The sequence below is a fragment of the Lissotriton helveticus genome, chromosome 3_1, assembly GCF_964261635.1.
Source record: "Lissotriton helveticus chromosome 3_1, aLisHel1.1, whole genome shotgun sequence".
Classification (NCBI taxonomy): domain Eukaryota; kingdom Metazoa; phylum Chordata; class Amphibia; order Caudata; family Salamandridae; genus Lissotriton; species Lissotriton helveticus.
In genome coordinates, this window is record NC_136061.1 from 798,512,654 (window position 1) to 798,531,552 (window position 18,899).

An 18,899-nucleotide genomic window follows, 5' to 3' on the forward strand; every position below is an offset into this window, starting at 1 on the left:
ACCTCACTGAAAGAACCTTCCAACTTCACTGCCCACCCTTCAAATCTTCTCCTCGCGATGTTAGCCACGGGGTTCCACAGGGCTCTAGTTTGAGCCCTACCTTATTTAACATCTACATGGAACCCCTGGCATACATCGCGGAGGAATTTGGGGTGGGCATTGTCAGCTATGCTGACGATACCCAGTTGGTGTTCAAAATAACGCCAGACAGTAGAGACCTAGCTTCCAACTTCTCTAACTGCATGTTAAAAATAGCGACATGGATGAACGCCAACTGCCTCCGTTTAAACGGAGATAAAACAGAGGTACTAATAGTTGGGAAGGAGACCTCAGTCTGGTCGCAAGCATGGTGGCCTAGTGAGTTGGGAGAAGTGCCCATGCCTGTAGAAAAAGTGAAGAATCTCGGAGTCATGCTTGACACCGATCTCTCAGGCAGAACTCAGGTAAACAAAGTAACAGGCAAATGCTACAGTACTTTAAAAGTACTGCGTAAAGTACTAGACCTTCTTCCAACCGAAGCAAGAAAGACCATAGTCCATGCCTTAATATCCCCTCATTTGGACTATGGCAATGCTCTCCTACTTGGTCTTAATCAAAAGAGCCTACACCAGTTACAGTGCATTCAAAACTCTGCTGCACGACTGGTGCTTGGTCTCCCTAGGAGAGCATCCACTAAAAATGCACTTGCCAAGCTTCACTGGCTACCCATTAAAGAGAGGATCATATTCAAAACTCTCTGCTATGCACATCGCATTGCCCAAAATAAAGGTCCCAGCTATCTGAGAGGCCTTCTTACCATCCATAGGCCGGTCAGAGACCTCAGATCAGCAGGCATGATGCTATTTAAAATCCCTCGCATCACTAAAGCTGAAATGGGAGGAAAATCCTTCCGCTATTTAGCCACCAAGCTTTGGAATGCCTTACCGACACAGCTCCGGATGGAGCCATCGGAAACCAGGTTCAGAGCCAAACTCAAAACGCATCTATTTCCCACAGCTTAGCTCCTCTACCTGTTCTCTGGCCTCTGGATGGGTTGAACTTGCAGTCAGCGCGGGGACACACAGTTTTGTGCAGCCAGGCGCTTAATAAATGATTATTATTATTATTATTATTCTTTGTTTGCCCACAAGAGGGGCAAGAACCTCAAAGACATCCTTGTACACACGAGACCTCCAACCCCAGGGATCCAACAAACCAGGATACAGGGGTTACGAGGACACCATCCATGTGGGAACTGTAACAATTGCCATCTAACTCAAAAAAGTCTGACCCTTACTTTCATGAATGGCACTAAATGGGAACAACGAGCGTTCACAAACTGCAACAGTAGGAACGTAATTTACCTCATTACGTGCCCATGCAAAAAGGAGTATGTAGGCATGACCACACGAGCTGTGAAGATCAGAATAAATGAGCACAAGAGCAACATAAGATGTAAAAAATCAACAACAAAAATGGCAGCACATTTTTTGGAGGCACAACATTGTGTAAACGAACTACATTGGACAGTAATTGAACAGCTACCAACCGATGCTGGTTTATTTGAGAAGGAGCAGAGATGGGTGTTCCGTCTGGGCACGGACACCACTGGACTCAATGACTCCATTCCATGGAGCCAATTGCATTGATAACTGAGCTCCTCTCTGAAAAACACACTTTCCAAAGTCTGCATTTCGTTGAAAAATCATTTTATCTTTCTTATTTTTCTCATATTCTGTGGAAATTAATTACATTTTCTCATTCTGTGGTATTCCACAAAAACTCCTACCATGCCATTTGACAAATCACGAGCCACTCGACAGGCGCAATCAGCGTATATACACTGTGTGTAGTCAGGATTGCCTGATCCCTGTCCAACCACCTTTGGCGATCTATTACCAAGACCTCTGTGTGTGTTTCTATCAGCTCTCAGAGTTTCACCGCATATGCGCGGGTAATTAGTGTATTTCGCGCATGCGCATTTGATAGCAGAGACCAGAATTTAGAACCGCTTTCTACACGCGCATGCGCCGTTTGCAGAATGACACGCCCTCGTTCAGCGCGCAATACCGGACACCCTTCTCAAGGGATAAGTCCTTCTTTGGGCATAGTTCCGTTTCCAATTAAACCCTGATTGAAGCTGTTTTGGCAATATTTAAGGAGGCTGTTCAGTACGACTCAACACATCGTCGGAGCCGCGTTGAGGGGAAGGCAGCCCACCAGGTCTTGCAGAATCCGGTGCTACATTGAGCAGGAAGAAAGAACCCCCAAAACCACGCTTTGGCTCATGAGGCCAGCTAGCCTTTGTCCATAAGTAAGCAATATTTGTGTATATGTCTTTTTCCTCCAGAATTCCAACCTGGGGAGAATGATGGCGTTTTTTCCACCAGTGTGTGTCTTTGTCTACATGTGTGTCCTTGTCCCTTTTTCTTTACAGGTTTTTTGGACCTTTATTTTTGGTTCAGCACCACCCTCCTATGAACGGAATAGGTTTTTCTTGATCATCGACTGTGATGGTATCATTTACAATGTTTTTGTTTATCCCACAGGCTCTGTACCATTAACGCCAATTGGGCGCAACAGACCTTATTCGCTAAATAACACCAATAGGTACATTCCACCTTTTCCAATTTTTGTAGAGTACACTTTTACATGTACACCACATGTGAGTAAGGTGAGGACAGTTGTGCATATCCTCTTCCTGAAGAAGGAGTTCCTACACTCCGAAACATGTCGACGCACTTCTGAGGTTGCTGTTCCGTAACATATAACAGATAACCTCACCCTGCACCCTTTTAATGATAACCAGCCGAGGGCCTAATAAAAACTTTTATTATTTTTTCTCCTACGAGCCAGGTATCTTTTAACTATCACTTTTTCACCTCACCACTCACTCATTTTCCTCTTACACACACCAACACATAGTTCACTCTCAGTGCTCCTACGTAATCGTGAGTCGCAGCACGCCGCATCCCGTAGAGGGGTGCGAAGGCCCCGATGATGAAGCATGACACCAAGGGGCCTGTTGGTGTGTGAGGGGTATTCAAAACAACACTGTGTGCTCCCCACCATTGTAGGGATCACTACCACCACTAGAGTGGATTCCATTTTGTTTATGTAACTTTGTTTCCCCAACATAAAACTGATCTTCAGAGTCGTGGAAACAATAGATAGACATTTTACTCAGTCAATCGTGCATGCTTCATTTCACCAGAGGTGCACAGAAAATAGATAGACGGGCGTTTTCAATAAAAGGATTTATTGAACAGTCTTCTTTCTCAAGCATAAGAAATAAACTGCTACAATCGTAAAATTGGTTGTAAAATATAATGCATACAGTAGAAAGAGTAGAATAAAATAATACTGTAAGAGCATTGTATGGTTCCTAAACCATAAATAAATACATACATAAATAACAGAGGCTAAAAGTATCAACTGGTGCTTCTAAAACTAGTTAATACAGGTACCAAGATGAGTGCACAAAGTCTAACAGTTTCCCATACATACCCATCATTTCTGCTCACACACCTCAAAACTACTAAGACGGTGAATTGTCTTAAGTACAATATCTTCATCTAGATCTTTTTAAACTACATACCCATGAACGAATGTTAATTTCCACCTAAATGTAGAGTTGCAGCTAAACATTGTAATAAGGTCACTGACACGATTTTAAATAGGAACTTACATCACTTGTTCTTAACAGAAACATAGCTTAATTAATAATTGCAAACTGTCAGAGATCCATTTCAAGGGAGGTATTGAGACCACTGGTCTCCTGCAAGTCCTCATACCAATTATCCTCCTACTAGGGTTGAGCAAACTCATGCCTGGGTCATAGTAATTGTCTGAGTCATTTCCAAAAAGGGAATGTAGAGTTTGTGTTCTCCCTTGTGGAGGTGGTAAATAAAGCGGGGGCAATCGTGCCCTAGGCATAATTTCGATCGAGGTCGGACCGGTTTTTAAAGATAACTATTGTGACCTCCTCTTATGGTGCATGGGGCTGGAGTAGGTTGTGGTGCCGGAAGCTGGGTGTGGACTGGAACCGGAGGTGGGATAGGATCAAAGGGTTCAACTAATGAACCTGTCTGCAGGATTCAAGATGGCAGGGAGTCCGTAAGGATTCCAGAGCCCAAGCATGGCTGTGTGAAACTCTTCGAACTGATGTGGCATGGCTGTTGGTTCCGGTAATTGTGGTTGTGCCGGAATCCGTTGCAGGATTGGCTTCAAAGTTGACCAACTTCAAGAGCAATATAGAGAGGTGTGGCTCTGCCCCTGCAAATGCAAAGGCGAATGAGAGTAGGCTATAATTTCTTATATTTACCTGACGATTTTGACCGCGATGAAGAGCGGGCTGTAGAGTCTTTGTCAAATCCAGAAATGGGAAAAGGACAAGGATCGAACTCTGGACCTGGACCATGACTTGGAGCGATACCAGAGAGGAGCCTTTTTATGCTTGGCAATGTAAAGCTTCACTTCACTGTCCCCGATGGCCATCATGCAATCATTGCAGGCCTTGGAGTCGGCCCCAGACACCACAGGCATACCTGGTAAGGACCTATCACTGTCATTTGCTGTAACAAACCCCTATAAGGCTTAAAACACTGTTGTTGGGGGTGGCATCTCTTGCACACTGAAGCAAAATGTAGCGGTTAAGGTTTGAGAGACACACAAAGGGAGCTATATGTAGAGTTTTATATTGCACAAACTCGACCCGAAGATATCAGGTATCATAACGCTTTACATGAGCACCAGTTTTGTTACAGATGGAAACATTCATTTTTGTTAGGCACGGGGAGATAAAGTTATTTGCCCAGAATCAGAGGATGTTGAGCGTTGTTGCCGAGACTCCAACTCGGTTCCACAGCTTCCAGGTCGACTGCTCTAGCCGTAAGGCCACATCCTCTCCCCTATTGCTATGTGAAATGTTTTGGAGGCCCTGGATGGCATTCAAATCCATCCAAATTAGGTCTCCACCCTTCAATAGTACTGGCATCAAGGTACAAATGCCTGGGAATCATTCCAAGAGATGGGCTGTACTTTAGTTACCTCATAATGAGTCATCGGCTGAGCATAGGCCGACATTGGCTCTGGAGGAAGCCAGCACATTAGGAGGCCCCAATCCAACCGGGTACCCCTGAGGCACCAAATAGCCCAAAGGAGCTCCAGAGGGAAAGAAACAGTTGCAGCATGGCCTCCTCGATGGCTTTTACTTGCTGTGGGGTCGACAACGCCCCGGGAACTCGGGAAGCGTCGGGTCCACCTTGGGGATAGACACCCAAGTTGGATGGTAATGGGCGAGTGACGACTGCACAACTTCTTCCTAGGGCAGGAGTCAGGGGATTGAGAAGAGTACCTCTTGGACATCTTGTCTTTATGATAGGACTTGTTCTTGACCTTTGACTAACCTAAGATGGTAACTTGGCACAAGATTAGCACCTGGACTGGGAGTTGCCCAGCGACTTGCATCTGGAGTAAATCTGTGTTTGGGACGTGACCTACAAAGTTTCTTGTGCTTGGCTTATCACAGTACATATCCAACTTGATGATGCCTTTGGGTGCATCATGGACCATTTGTTGCAGGACTTTGAATCATGGAAAGGCCTAAGATACCATAGGCAGACATTACACAGATCTGTTACCGACATCAGCATCCTGCATTCATGGCTTGAGTCCTGTGGTCTTAAGGTGAGCCATTTGTTTTAGCACACTGTCACGAAGACACCAATTCTGGACTCTGTAAAAGACCAAGGAAAGTTATGAGAGTGGAGCTCTTGATCTGCATCAAAAGGTGAGGCAAGGAAGGAATACACCAGTAAACAGGTTAGGCACGCATATATACTGCTCCATGTGGTCACTTCCTGGGGTAGTGCAATGCCGCCGTGGAGTCTGAATATGTCATTTGTGAGCACACAGGAGCAACTGATGGAAATCTTCCAACTCTAGTATGCCACTTGGGGAAATTAATAATGTGAGGAATCTGTGGTTTGAAGAGTCCATAAGAAAGAGCTGCTATGCTAATATTTCTGAGCTTATTCTTCCTATAGCAAATACATATCTGCCAGATTTACCTGCTATGGCCTCAAGGGTCACTTTCCCAGCCAGCTCAGCATCAAAATTGCAACACTGCACGTTTTGGTCAATACAGTAGTGTCCATTTGAATTGGGTAGTACCTGAAGGTACATTTCAGATTCCCCTATTTTTATATCTGTTTCTTGAAGTAACAAAATGGCTGTTGTTCCAATAGGTACTAAATTCTAGACCATTTTACAGAGGTGCTTAGGCCCCTAATGGACATGTTACTTACCTTCAGTAACTTCTTATTTGGTAGAAACATGATCTGGCAGCAGATTCCTGACCTTTGAATTTCCTAGGCATCAGACTGGATCCAGGAGATTTTTCTTCGAGCAATACCCTTGCACGCTGGTAGGTGGCGTTGGTCGACTCCACGCGACATCGTTGGTGCAGTCTTCGATGTTGTGCCGTTCGTGTCAGCTACAGAGGCACCACCTCGGCTTGCTGCCATCAGTTACTGTTCACAACTTTCCAAGCCAGAAGAGCAGAGCCATGAAGTGCACTTACATTGGTGTGTTTCTGAACAACTAGGGCCATGAAAGATGTTCAGCCCTGACCCTAGAAACCTGTCCACATTGCAGGGAGGATGGGTGGGTCAGTAAGGAATCTGCGGTTAGATATAGTCTCTGCCAGATAAGGCGTTACCAAAGGTAAGTAACTTGTCCATCCGACAGAGCCATCTAGACACAGATTCCTTACCTTTGAATAGATACCCAAGCAATACTATCCCCAAAGTAGGGACTGGGGACAAGTTTAGACCTGCAGTACAGAGCGGCAAATAAGGCTGTCCCTTCGGATCTTGACTGCCTAGGCAGTAGTCTTTGGTAAACATGTGCAGGGATGCCCACATTGATGCCTGATAAAAGTCGAGCACTGGAACTTCACGCTGCAATGCCGTGGTTAGCTCTGCGTTAAATGAGTCTTTTTCAGGATGTGGCTTTTTTAACACAGCGTAGCAGATTTTGATGCAGAAGACGACCCATCGCAAGATAGTTCTCTTCTGCACTGGTAAATGCCCAATACATCTTCAGGGGCCACACTGTCCTTTTTAGGTCTCGGCCTAGAGACGCCCGAAGCGCTTTCTCGGCAGAGAACTATAGCAATGGTTTCTGCCGACAAACGAGACAAGAGCTGTGCACGCGCCCAGCATTCTCAATGGGAGAGGGAGCAACAAGAACTGGCCACGCGCGGATTTGGTCGCGTGCATGCTCACGGCGCCAGCGTCTCCGCCGCGCGCCGATAACTGCTCTCTTCCTGGCCGGCTTCACGGAAGGCAGCATGCTTGTTCTTTCCTCCCACCCTTTCACTACCAGGTCCCCACCCCCTCGCCGTACTTGACTGGCTGTTTGTTTATTTATTTGGACACCGGGAGACCGAAGCAGAGGCCGTCACCCCCTGCCGGGGCTGCCGACAAAAGCAGCCGTCCTTTCCTCCAAGGAGCGAGCGGCCGCTGGTGAGTGAGGGGGCCTGGTGTGGGAACGCTGCAATGGTCACCTCTCGATGGCGAGTGGCTGGCAAGTGGGGAAGGGGTGAGTGGAGTGAAAAAAAGACAGCCCCTGGCTTTTTTTTCTGGGTCTCCCACCTGACTTTGGTCTGCCCGTACCGCCCCTGAGGTTTGTTGTCAGTCACAAGGGTGCCCATTTTGTTAAACGCAATTGAACTTTTACATTCAGCTGTGAGCAGGGGGGCACCCCTCCCGTATGCGCAGCTCATTGTTTTCCGCCAGGGAAGCAGATAATTAGTTAAAGTCCTTGCCTTACCCCCGAGGGATCATGGCGTATCTAGAGTTCTTGCAGAGCCTTCCACATACACATGGATGTGGTGGGGCTTGCCGAAGAGGTGGTTCGGTGTTTATCTCTAGGCAGATTCTGCCATGCCAGTTGTGGCCTGAATGCTGATTATGCATGCCTGCCTCTGTTGGATAATCAGCATGTCTTGCATACAACTGCTTCTCTCTGGCGGCCCTGCCTGATTTTGTTTTTGATGTAGCTGCCAGTGTGTTTTGTTTTTTAGGAGAAGCTTTTGCTTGACTGTGAATACGCTTGGGGCACCTCTTACAGATCATGTGATCTTAAGTGCACAGCACTTGCCAGCTTCCCACATTTATGCCAGTCCATGACTTTATATTTTTCATTTGTCTTTCGTTGTCGATTGGGTGGGTGCACAGCGCAACTGTCAGCAACAGATTGTAAACAATTACGTACTATTTAGATAGATTGGCTTTGGATTCACCCAGTGAAGTGCTATTTTTATACCTCGTGCAGTTGGTTGTTTTGTGCATCATTCCGCCTTCCGGTGAGTGCTTAACTGTATTGCATTTGTTTCTATCTTAAAAGTACATAACGTCTTCACAGTTTGACATTCATTTTGTATGTATACATTTTAATCAGACACCAGTCTTTTCTTGCCTTCTGCCCCCTGATTGTGCTGCTTTTCCTGCCTTCTGCCCCCTGATTGTGCCGTTTTTCTTGCCTCTGTTCCCCTGATTGTGCCGTTTTTCTTGCCTTCTGCCCCCTGATTGTGCCGTTTTTCTTGCCTTCTGCCCGATTGTGCTGCTTTTCGTGCCTTGTGTGTGTGGCTGTGTGTGTGTGTGTGTGTGTGTAGGTGGCTCTGTGTGTGTGGGTGGCTCTGTGTGGGTGGCTCTGTGTGTATGACTCTGTGTGGGTGGCTCTGTATGTGTGTGTGGGTGGCTTTGTGTGGGTGGCTCTGTGTGGGTGCAAAAGCAATAGGTCTCGCATTTGCGAGCGATTAAGCTATTGGCATTGTAAATGACAATGCCATTTATTTATGTTTTAAAAACAAAAACAAATAAAAATAATGTCATGAACAATGCCAATAGCTCTAACTTTAACAATGCCGAGACCATTGCATTGTAAATGCTTGTTTAGCCTCTTTTCTCATCACGGATCAATTTAATACAAGGTCTTTAGTGCCTCAGCTTTTTCAAGGGGACTGGAATAGTAATAAAAATTGACAATGCAGCCGAACAAGATTTCACTGTTGTGTTCACCCAATATAGTTTACCCTTTCCAGAGACAATGAGAACTAGTATGTTTCGCTCATACCTCCTTTAGTGAGTTATACTGGCAGACAGAAAACTTTGCGTGTCAGACTATTCTGTCAGAAAACCTCTTATCCACAGGTGATGATGAAGTAGCACCCAGCCCTTGCACCTGAACTCTTATTCATACACAAAGATTGCTATTTTACAGTCATATGGTTATTATGCAATACTTGTCTACAAAACTAATGTATTACAAAGATCAAGATTTTAAACAACTCAGCAGATAATATGCAAAATATGGCAAAGGTTCAAAATAACCCAAACATATTTCATCACACATACTTAACCCGCTAGACTGTTCGCTACCCAAAGTGTCAATCAGAGCTATAGCCATCCAACATAAACAGCTGTATTAATTCACTAAGCTTTATTTTGCTAAGTCTTTTATAGTTTCCCAGCATACCTTATGCTGGATGAGGTAAGTAGTCAGAATTTAGTCCTAGAGCATCTCACCTCAGCTACCAGTCCAAGTGTTAAACCTGCCCCTCCCTGTGTCTTAAGGAGTAAAGTGGGGCCTCTTGCTCAGCTCCTGCTTTGCTAGAAAAATGTACAAAAAAAGTCCCTTTGCAGAAGTATATGGAAGCTAGAAAGCTAATGTTACTTTTCCTGAAAACACGGTGATCAAAAACATTTCTTAGCATTTTCATGAAAACAGTTAATCAGGTTTTAGGATCTATGCCTTTACACACATTCTCTAATGTATGGCAAATTCAGTCATGTTCACATGCAATTAAGCTTGACTTGCATCTTTTATACTATTATCATACGAAAGTCTTCTCACACTAGATACCAAGCTATGAAGTAATAAAATATAACTTTTCTGAAAGAGGATTGTAATCCTCTTTCTGATTCTCAAAAGCGCTGTCTTTGTATTCAGTGACCCAAGTTCTTGAAAACTCCCCAGACAAGATGAGTCTGCAAACGAAGAGTCAGATGATTTCTTCCTTTACTAACCTATAGTCAGAGTCACAAATTCACTGTGTGGTTGAGAATTCGTTTGAAGGTGAGGACATGGGAGCTGTTTGGCACCAAACTATAAACATTTTCGTTTTTTTAAATCCAAGCACCTACAACTTTTTCCATAACAAGAAGGAATTTTCAAATACAAATGTTCAATAGAATGATCTAACTTTAGCAATCGCTGGGGTCCTGTACAGAAATAACAATTGTGATAATTAAATACATTGCATTCTAATTTTTACCTGGTGAAAAATATGGTAGCTTCAATATCTGATGTTTGTGGTTGGAGAGCATCTTGGACATACTTCAAGTCCTGAATTCCAGAAAGTTCAGGTAAACCAGATGACATCATCTGTTTAAAAATAAATAATGACAAAGTAAAATGTGTCTCTAAAGAAAATATAAGGTAGTAAGTAAGCAGGTAAAATGTGTATTTATTTCAACGAAGATTTAAGAAATACTTCGAATTCTTTTTGTTTTATTATATATAAAAAGGGAAAGTTAGGGGGGCATGGCTTGGAAGCCGAAGGCAGCAGCCGTGTGAGCGAAGAGCTCCGCCAACGATCCACATGAATCCTGAAATAAAACAGCATTAAACCCCCACACCACCGCTCAAAAGTTGGTGAAGCAGTAAATACCAGTGTTGGCGCGGCTCCGCTCTAAAAACTGGAGTGGTTGCGGTGATTTGAAGGTGTTTTCTGGCTCGACGCTGTAATGAGGGGAGCACGCAAAATGGCAGCGGAGTAGCGAGGGAAGCCGGGGACTACGGGAAGATCGCTGGTGGGGGCTGCAGCCTCTAAGTATTAACGCTGGGGGCGCGGAGAGGCGGGAGGCAGAGACGCCCTCCACACCCCGCTGCCTGAGTGCTACAGAGAGGAGCAGATCAGGTGAACAGCCAGGGCTGCGTCGACTGGTGCCTGGGGCCACAGGCGGAGGGGGAACGTGAGGGGACACACCGAGAGGGCTGGAGCCCAAGGGGTCACTGGAGACCGCAGGGGGGACGCTGGTGTGAACTGTTGCCTCCCTATATTGGCGCTAGGACCACGGGGGAGCGGATGATTAGAACAGAGGGGAACCCCCGCCCTCCCCCACCGCTCTGAGAGATGAGAAGAGGAGCAGAACGGGTGAACGGCCCGCGCTGCATCGATTGGCGCCGGGGGAGGAGCGCGACGTCGACTGCAGCGGCCATCGGGGACAGAAGAAGGGACGCGATACACCGGAACAGAGGGCGCGATCGGACAGCAAGCAGCAGAAGCGCCCGGACCCGCACTGGTGAGTGGGACGTAGTGGGACCTGGGACCGCGGGCTGAGGAAGCGGGCACGGGTACCTGGGTTCACTGCGATCTGCGAGCTGGAGCGGGGGGTGTGTGATTGTGCTGGCCCTGTTAGGAGATATTACATGGCACGGAGATTAACAGCGGGATCTAGCGCCTGAGAGGCTGTAGCAGGGGAGTGGATCTAGAGAGTACCGAGGCCTGGTGTTGTGAGCGGCTGGGGGAAGGCCTTGGAATCAGGAACTGCACTGAACCCCCGGCTCTCCGAGCTAAGAAGAACCCTTCGGAACCAGAGGAGTTGGTATTTGCTGGAGCACCAGGAGATGATTGCATGCCACGGCTGCTGATAATAACGCTTTGAACAGGGGCTGCTGAGGTCTGGACTGAGTTTTGACGGATGAGGTGAGCTGATGTATGATTGGACCACTAGGGGCTAGAGCCTTGTCGCCTGGTACATGTACATGTCCGGTAATGTGGAAACTGACCTATCCATTTATACGGAATGGCTCACAACCACACTGGCGGATCTCGTGCCCGAGAAAGCTGTCAAACCTGGAAATAAACGTGCTTCTGCTCCTTGGTTCTCATCTAAGCTTAAAGAAGCTCGCCAAAATTGTAAGAGAGCAGAAAGAATTTGGAGAAAAGACTACCATCCTTGTGAGAGAGTAAAATTTAAAGATTTGACAAGATCCTATCATAAAATGATTTGGAGTGAAAAAAAATCTTATTTCGAACGTCGGATAGATGATTCGGACAATTCTTGTAAGGAGATTTTTTAAATTGTTAGAGACTTTACTTCGCCATCCTTGGCCATTTCTGTTCAGGGTCATTCTAAGTCTTGGCTAGATGAGCTGGCACATTATTTTGTTGATAAAATAACTAGCATTCAAGCCGACCTTGCCATTTACGCTAAACAGTCTCGGGTTGTTGACCCTGACGCTCTTCTTTCTGTTAACCCCATTCTTGGGGAATTTCCGCAGTTAAGCCCTGCCGCTTCATTAGACTACTTGACTGGCTTGAAATCGGGCTCCCCTCTAGATCCTTGCCCGGTCTCTTGTCTTAACAAAATAGCCTTTGCGCTAAATGGTCCCATAAACTCCATTCTGAATTCCTCACTGTCTTCTGGCATTGTCCCACAGGCCTGGAAGAGTGCTCTTATTCTTCCATTAATTAAAAAACCAACTCTCGATCCCATCATACACGCCAACTATAGGCCTATTTCTCTCCTCCCCGCTCTGGCGAAGGTGGCGGAAAGACATGTGCACCGATCTATCTCGGATTTCATCGAGAAAAACAACTTGCTGCACAGTACGCAATCTGGGTTTCGTGCGAATTACAGCACAGAGACCGCATTGCTGGAAGTCACCACCGCCATCAGAGAGGTCTTAGACTCGGGAGGCAAGGCTGTGTTGGTTATGTTAGATTTGTCGGCGGCGTTTGACACCGTCCCCCATGATACCCTCCTAATTCGACTCTGGGATTGTGGTCTTAGGGGGACGGTGTGGAACTGGCTTAAGTCATTTCTAGCCAGCCGTCGGCAAACGATCTGGGCGCCACCTCACTCCGCAGCTATGTCAGCCCTGGAAGTGGGGGTCCCTCAGGGGTCTATTCTTAGTCCCCTGCTTTTCAACATCTTTATGGCCCCCCTTGCAGAGGTTGCGGAGTCGTTTGGCGCTCAGATCGTGGCTTACGCTGATGACACCCAGCTCTTGTTCACTCAGAACAAGAATGAGATGTTTGATGGGACACGTATCAGAGGCTGCTTAGAAGCAGTCTTTGATTGGTTCAAGAGACACGGCCTGAAATGCAACTCCGACAAATCGGAGCTGCTTTTTTTTGGGTGTGTCTCTGAACCAAACTGGAAAAGTTGGTGGCCCCAGGACCTTTTTCCCCCTGCCAATGCTAGTACCAAGGCTAAAAATCTTGGCATTATTGTCGACAACGAGCTGACTTTCGGACCCCAAATAGCCTGTCTTGCTGGGAAATGCTTCGGTATCCTGAGGATGCTCAGGAAATTCCTCCCTTTGATTTCCGTGAACCATCGCAGGGTTATCGTCCAAGCATTGGTAGGGTCTCGCATGGATTATGTTAACGTCCTTTATCTAGGTCTTCCTAAATATCTAGTAAGGAGACTTCAGGTTGTGCAAAATTCAGCCGCTCGGGCTATCTATGGTCTTCCTAGAAGAGCTAGTGCCTCAAATTTGCTGAAGGAATTGCACTGGCTCCCTATAGCCAAAAGGGTGCTGTTTAAGAGCTTGACGTTAACTTACAAGGCTCTTCACGACTTGGGTCCCAGGTATATTAAAAAGCGTCTTGTTTTGTATAAACCGAGCAGAGCTCTTCGCTCTGCCTCCTTGTTTTTAATGTCCGTTCCTTCCATCAAACGAACTAGACAAGGGGGGCGCTCCTTCCACTACCTGGCCCCACACGCTTGGAATAAATTGCCTCTTGCTCTTAGACAAGCCCCCAGCCTCACGTCCTTTAGAAAGGCATTAAAAACCTGGCTTTTTACTTATGAATTGTGAAGTCTTCTAATTTCAGTTATGTTTCCTTTCCAATAAAGGCCCTCTTCGCTAAAGCGCCGGGACACTCCATTGCGAGTAGCCGTTGCGCTATAGAAGAGCCCAATTAACATTAACATTAACATACTCTGCTGAGGGACTGACGGCGTAGCGGCACAATTGCAGGCGGTGCCGACCAGTTGTGGAATTATTGAAGCGCTGCGGCTGGAAGCCCTCGAGTGGATCGGATTACTCGGAAGGGACGGAGAAGAGGTGCCTTCCTGCGCGTCGGAGCTGGACTGGGGCACCAAATGCAATGAAAGATCACAGCGAGGTCGCTCCCCCCCGGCGCGAAGTACAAAGGTTGTAGCCAGCTCAGTGGGACTCGGATAACTACCAAAATTAATAAGAACTGCGCCGATGAGTGGCCCAATGGGGAAACTGAAGGGGAAGAAAGACCGCGCGCAGCAGCTCTTGGATGCCGAGCCTCCCGGCCAATCTGAATCTGATGTGCAGGAGACACCTCAGGACCCCACCATGAAGCAGCAATTTGACAAAATCCTAGCGGCGATAGCGGACTCTCGCGCCGTACTTCAACAAGATATAGCACATGTAGCAACGGGTATGGGACTCCTGCGTGCGGACCACTCTAAACTGGCAGACCGAGTCAAACTGGTGGAAGGAGCGCTCCAAGAGGCGGAACCGGTGCAGAATGCATTAAAAGCCACAGTGACAAACGCCTTGGACCGAATTGCGGCGCTGGAGAGGCGCGCTGAGGATGCGGAAGGTAGAAATCGGAGGAAACACATCCGAATAGTGGGTCTGCCCGAAAAAGCCAAAGGGATGGATATGGTGCGGTATCTTGAGAACTGGTTGAAATCAGTAGTGGCACCAGAGGGACTGTCATCTTTCTACACCTTAGAACGAGCGCACAGAGTACCGGCTAGACCGCCGCAACAGGGGCGACCCCCGAGACCACTGGTAGCCCGCCTGTTGCATTTCCGGGACAGAGATCGGTTGCTCCAGAGGGCGCGTACTGATGGCCCCTATCATTTTGGGAACAGCAAGGTCAACCTATTCCCAGACTACACTTTTGAGATTCAACAACGTCGCTCATCCTTCTTATCTATTAAAAGAGAGTTGCGAGAAGAGGGTCTCCAGTATTCTTTGTTGTTTCCCGCCTAATTAAGAATAATAGTAGACGATTCAACCAGCTTCTATGACACTCCGGAAAGCGCATGGACCTGGCTAGAATCATATAGAGCTGGGAAAGATGGTCAGGGACGAAGAACACAGGGTGCCACGGAGGGGCTCCCGCAGCGCAAATCGCAAAGAATGCGGCAGAGGAGGCGAGGATTGCGAAGGCCCACAACGCCACAAACAGAGATGGAGCGACAGGGAGTGCTGGAGGCGGTATCGGCTCTTTCTGGAGATCACGAGATGCGCTCCTGTGAGAGCACTGACTCAGAGAAGGACAAGGAGCACTCTGATACTGAGGCCTCGGAAGTGGACAGCATTAAGATGACACCGGTCACGCCAGCGACAGCAGATGGGATACTGGACAATTAATGGTCGAGTCTTGAGGGACTGCTGCGGAACTACTGGGAGTGGTGAGAGAGATCGTAGACACTGCCGATGTAACGAAGTAACAATTTCAGAGGATGTGTGATGTGGGGGTAGTGGGGGGGGGGGGGAGGGGGAGGTCTCCACCTCAATAGAGATGTCTTAAGCTTGACCTGTTGGGCTGCTCACTGGTGTTCACTGAGACTACAATGGCGGGCAAGGGGGGGCAGGATGTATGATCTAGTTAATTCCGGGTTGTCCGGGCGGGATAATTCCGAACTATCAGCGGCGGCCCATTGGCACTGAGTCTCCCTCATAGCCCATAAGGCATGCCCTCAGTGACTACTGATGGGATTAGTTGTGTGTTAATTGTTCTAGGGGTTTGGATGGGGACTAGCTGATTAGTTCTAGGTCCTGTTCTTGGGGTGGAGAGGATGTTGGGTGGTTGGGAGGACAGATGGGTTACAGAGCCCTCCGGTGTGCAAGCTGGGGCTCGAACTAAAACATGGATACTGTATGGCAAGAATGGGGACGTTACCTGATCTACGGTGTATTACCTGGAATGTGAGGGGCCTTCACACTATGACGCAGCGCCACAAGATTCATGCGTATTTAATTAGAAGAGGAGTACACATAGCATTACTTCAGGAAACGCACCTCACTAAGGCAGAGGGACTAGCTCTACAGCGAAGATGGAGGGGACAGGTGTTTAGAACTGCATATTCTGCGTTCGCACGGGGAGCAACGATATGGATTAGAGCTGGGGTTCCTTTTCAGGTAACATGACAAACAATAGATCCTAAAGGCAGGTTTGTGGCGATAGAAGGGAGACTCCATGGTAGGGATATAGCTCTTTGTAGCATCTATGCACCGAATATTGACCAAGCGCGCTTTCTTGAGCAACTAACTGGCACGTTGGCACATTACCTTACTGGCTCTGTAGTGCTGGGAGGGGATTTCAACTCCATAGCGGAGGTATCAAGAGACAGGTCACACCCCCCTCTGGCGGACTTCCCTGTACATAGGTTAGCTAAATATAGACTGGACTGGCAGAATCGATGGAACCTAGTAGACATATGGCGCACACACCACCCATATGACCGAGACTACTCATACTTCTCTGTGATGCACGATTTGCATGTTCGCTTAGATGCAGTTTTATGCTCCAAAGGAATAGTACCCTTCATAGTGCACACGGAATACATGGCCAGAACACTATCGGATCACAACTCCCTGCTGTTTACTATGCTTTGGGTGGCGGATGCGTCTGCCATCCCCACATGGCGACTGAGACCTGAAACTTTAGATGATCTGCTTTTCCAAAGGGCAGTAGCTGAGGGAATAACACATTACTTCACTGAAAATGCTGGTACAGCCTCCACAAGAGCGATAGAATGGGATGCTTTTAAAGTAGTGATTCGGGGGCTCTGCATCAGCAAACATGTAGGTGTGAGGAAAGTACTATTACAAGATGTAGACCGAGCCGAGAGTAGACTGCGGAAGGCGGAATTAGATAGGCCTGGCCACCCTGAGATTCAAGAAGAGGTAGCTGCAGCTAGGGAAGGAGTAGCAATGGATGTGGAGAGATTGCGTTGCTTCGATTATAAAACCTATATCATGAAAGCGCATGCTGAGGGGCATAAAGCGGGAACATTACTTGCTTGGTTAGCCAACCCGATGAAACGGGGCTCACCCATATTGGCACTGGAGGACAATGACGGAGAGGTGGTGTTCACCCAAAGTGTGATTGTAAACAGATTCTTACAGTATTATGAAGCTTTGTATAGGAGTTCGCTGATGGCGGGGGAGGCGGATATCGATTCTTTCCTGGATGAGGTGTTACTCCCAGAGCTAGAAGAGGAACAGGCAAAATGTTCGGGTACTGACATAACGTTGGGGGAAATCAGGAGCGCTATTAAGCACATGGCCTGAAACAAAACGCCTGCAGTGGATGGGCTGCCGATAGAGTTCTATTGGAAAAATGTGGACCTGTTGGCTCCCAGGTTGTTGGAGGTGTATAGAGAGGCAAAAGAGCTCGGTCGTCTATCTGGCTCCATGAGGGAAGAATTCGTAAATCCACTGTTGAAGCCTGGTCGAGCGGGAACAAATACGGCCTCATACCGACCATTATCAATGTTGACTACTGACTACAAGATTCTGAGAAGAATCTTGGCGACTCGTCTCTTGCAGCATATGACTGCACTGATCCATGAGGATCAGGCGGGGTTTATCCCGACGAGAAATACGGCCTCTAATGTGCGACGTTTGCTGAGGATTTTGGAAGAAGATCTGCCTGAAGCACAGCAATCCATGGTGCTTTCAGTGGATATAGAGAAAGCATTTGATAGCTTGAAATGGCTATACCTTTATAAGACTTTGGGACGTTTTGGAGTAGGGGATGACTTCGTAACCTGGACAAAGGTGCTCTATACATCCGCTGTAGCAAGAGTGAAGGTGGGAACATTAATCTCAACCCAATATCCAGTAGCCCGGGGAACGAGACAGGGATGTTCGCTCTCCCCTTTGTTATTTGCCCTAGCAATAGAACCACTTGCAGCACGAGCCAGGTTAGGAATGAAATATAAAGGCCTGATATACAGGGGTGACAGACAGCATATTTCGCTATATGCTGACGACCTACTGCTGTTCCTAGATAACGCAGGGGAGGCACTGCAGGGAGTTGCGAGCTTACTATCGGACTTGGGAGATATCTCAGGCTTGCGGGTGAACTGGTCCAAAACATGCCTATTTCCGATAAGGCCGGGAGGGCCACCACCTGAGATGGCTCGGGAGGTAAGATGGGAGCCGACTTGTCTGGCATACCTAGGGGTCCATATCTATCACAGAGCTAATGATATGCTACAAGGGAATGTGGGGAGATGTGTGAGAACACTGAAGGGGAACATGGCCTTTTGGGCAACACTCCCGCTGTCCGTAACGGGTCGCATAGCCCTATTGAAAATGGTGGCATTACCTAAGCTGTTATATTATTTTAGAACGCTGCCTGTCTGGATCCCGTGCTCAATATTTAAATCATTGAAATCATTGATAGTGGGGTTTTTATGGGGATCTGGAAGACGGAGAGTGGCCCAAGCACCACTGATAAGACCAAAAGCGGAGGGGGGGCTAGCGGTCCCAGACTTTGAATTGTACTATCTGGCAGCCCAACTACAGGTATTGACGCAGGCAGTGGCAAGGGAATTTAGAGGCCCTGAGCACCTAAGAGGCAAAGGAATACCGCGCCATGTGATATCCTTTATAGTTATGCAACAAAAATTAGACCTCAGAGAACTCTCTATGGAAGAAAAGACACTAAGATTGTGTTGGAATCGATCACAGCGCAGGGCGGGATGCTCCACCCTTATGCACCCAAAATCCCCCTAGGCATGGCAACTGCGAGGCGCATGGAGGCGACTGGACATCTCTACAGGACTGGGAACAGGCGGGGATCCAGGTAATTGGAGATCTGTATGAGGACGGGG

General features: G+C 47.4%; 1 protein-coding gene across 2 annotated transcripts in view; it reads right to left on the minus strand.

Annotated features, from left to right (window-relative positions):
* Positions 1–18,899, minus strand: part of PIK3C2A (phosphatidylinositol-4-phosphate 3-kinase catalytic subunit type 2 alpha) — a 1,158,716-nt gene that overhangs the window by 199,551 nt on the left and 940,266 nt on the right. For both annotated transcript variants that reach the window (XM_078681042.1, XM_078681043.1), the window contains one exon: positions 10,322–10,431. In XM_078681042.1, coding sequence (XP_078537168.1) covers positions 10,322–10,431 — 110 coding nt within the window. The remainder of the gene's footprint in view (positions 1–10,321; positions 10,432–18,899) is intronic.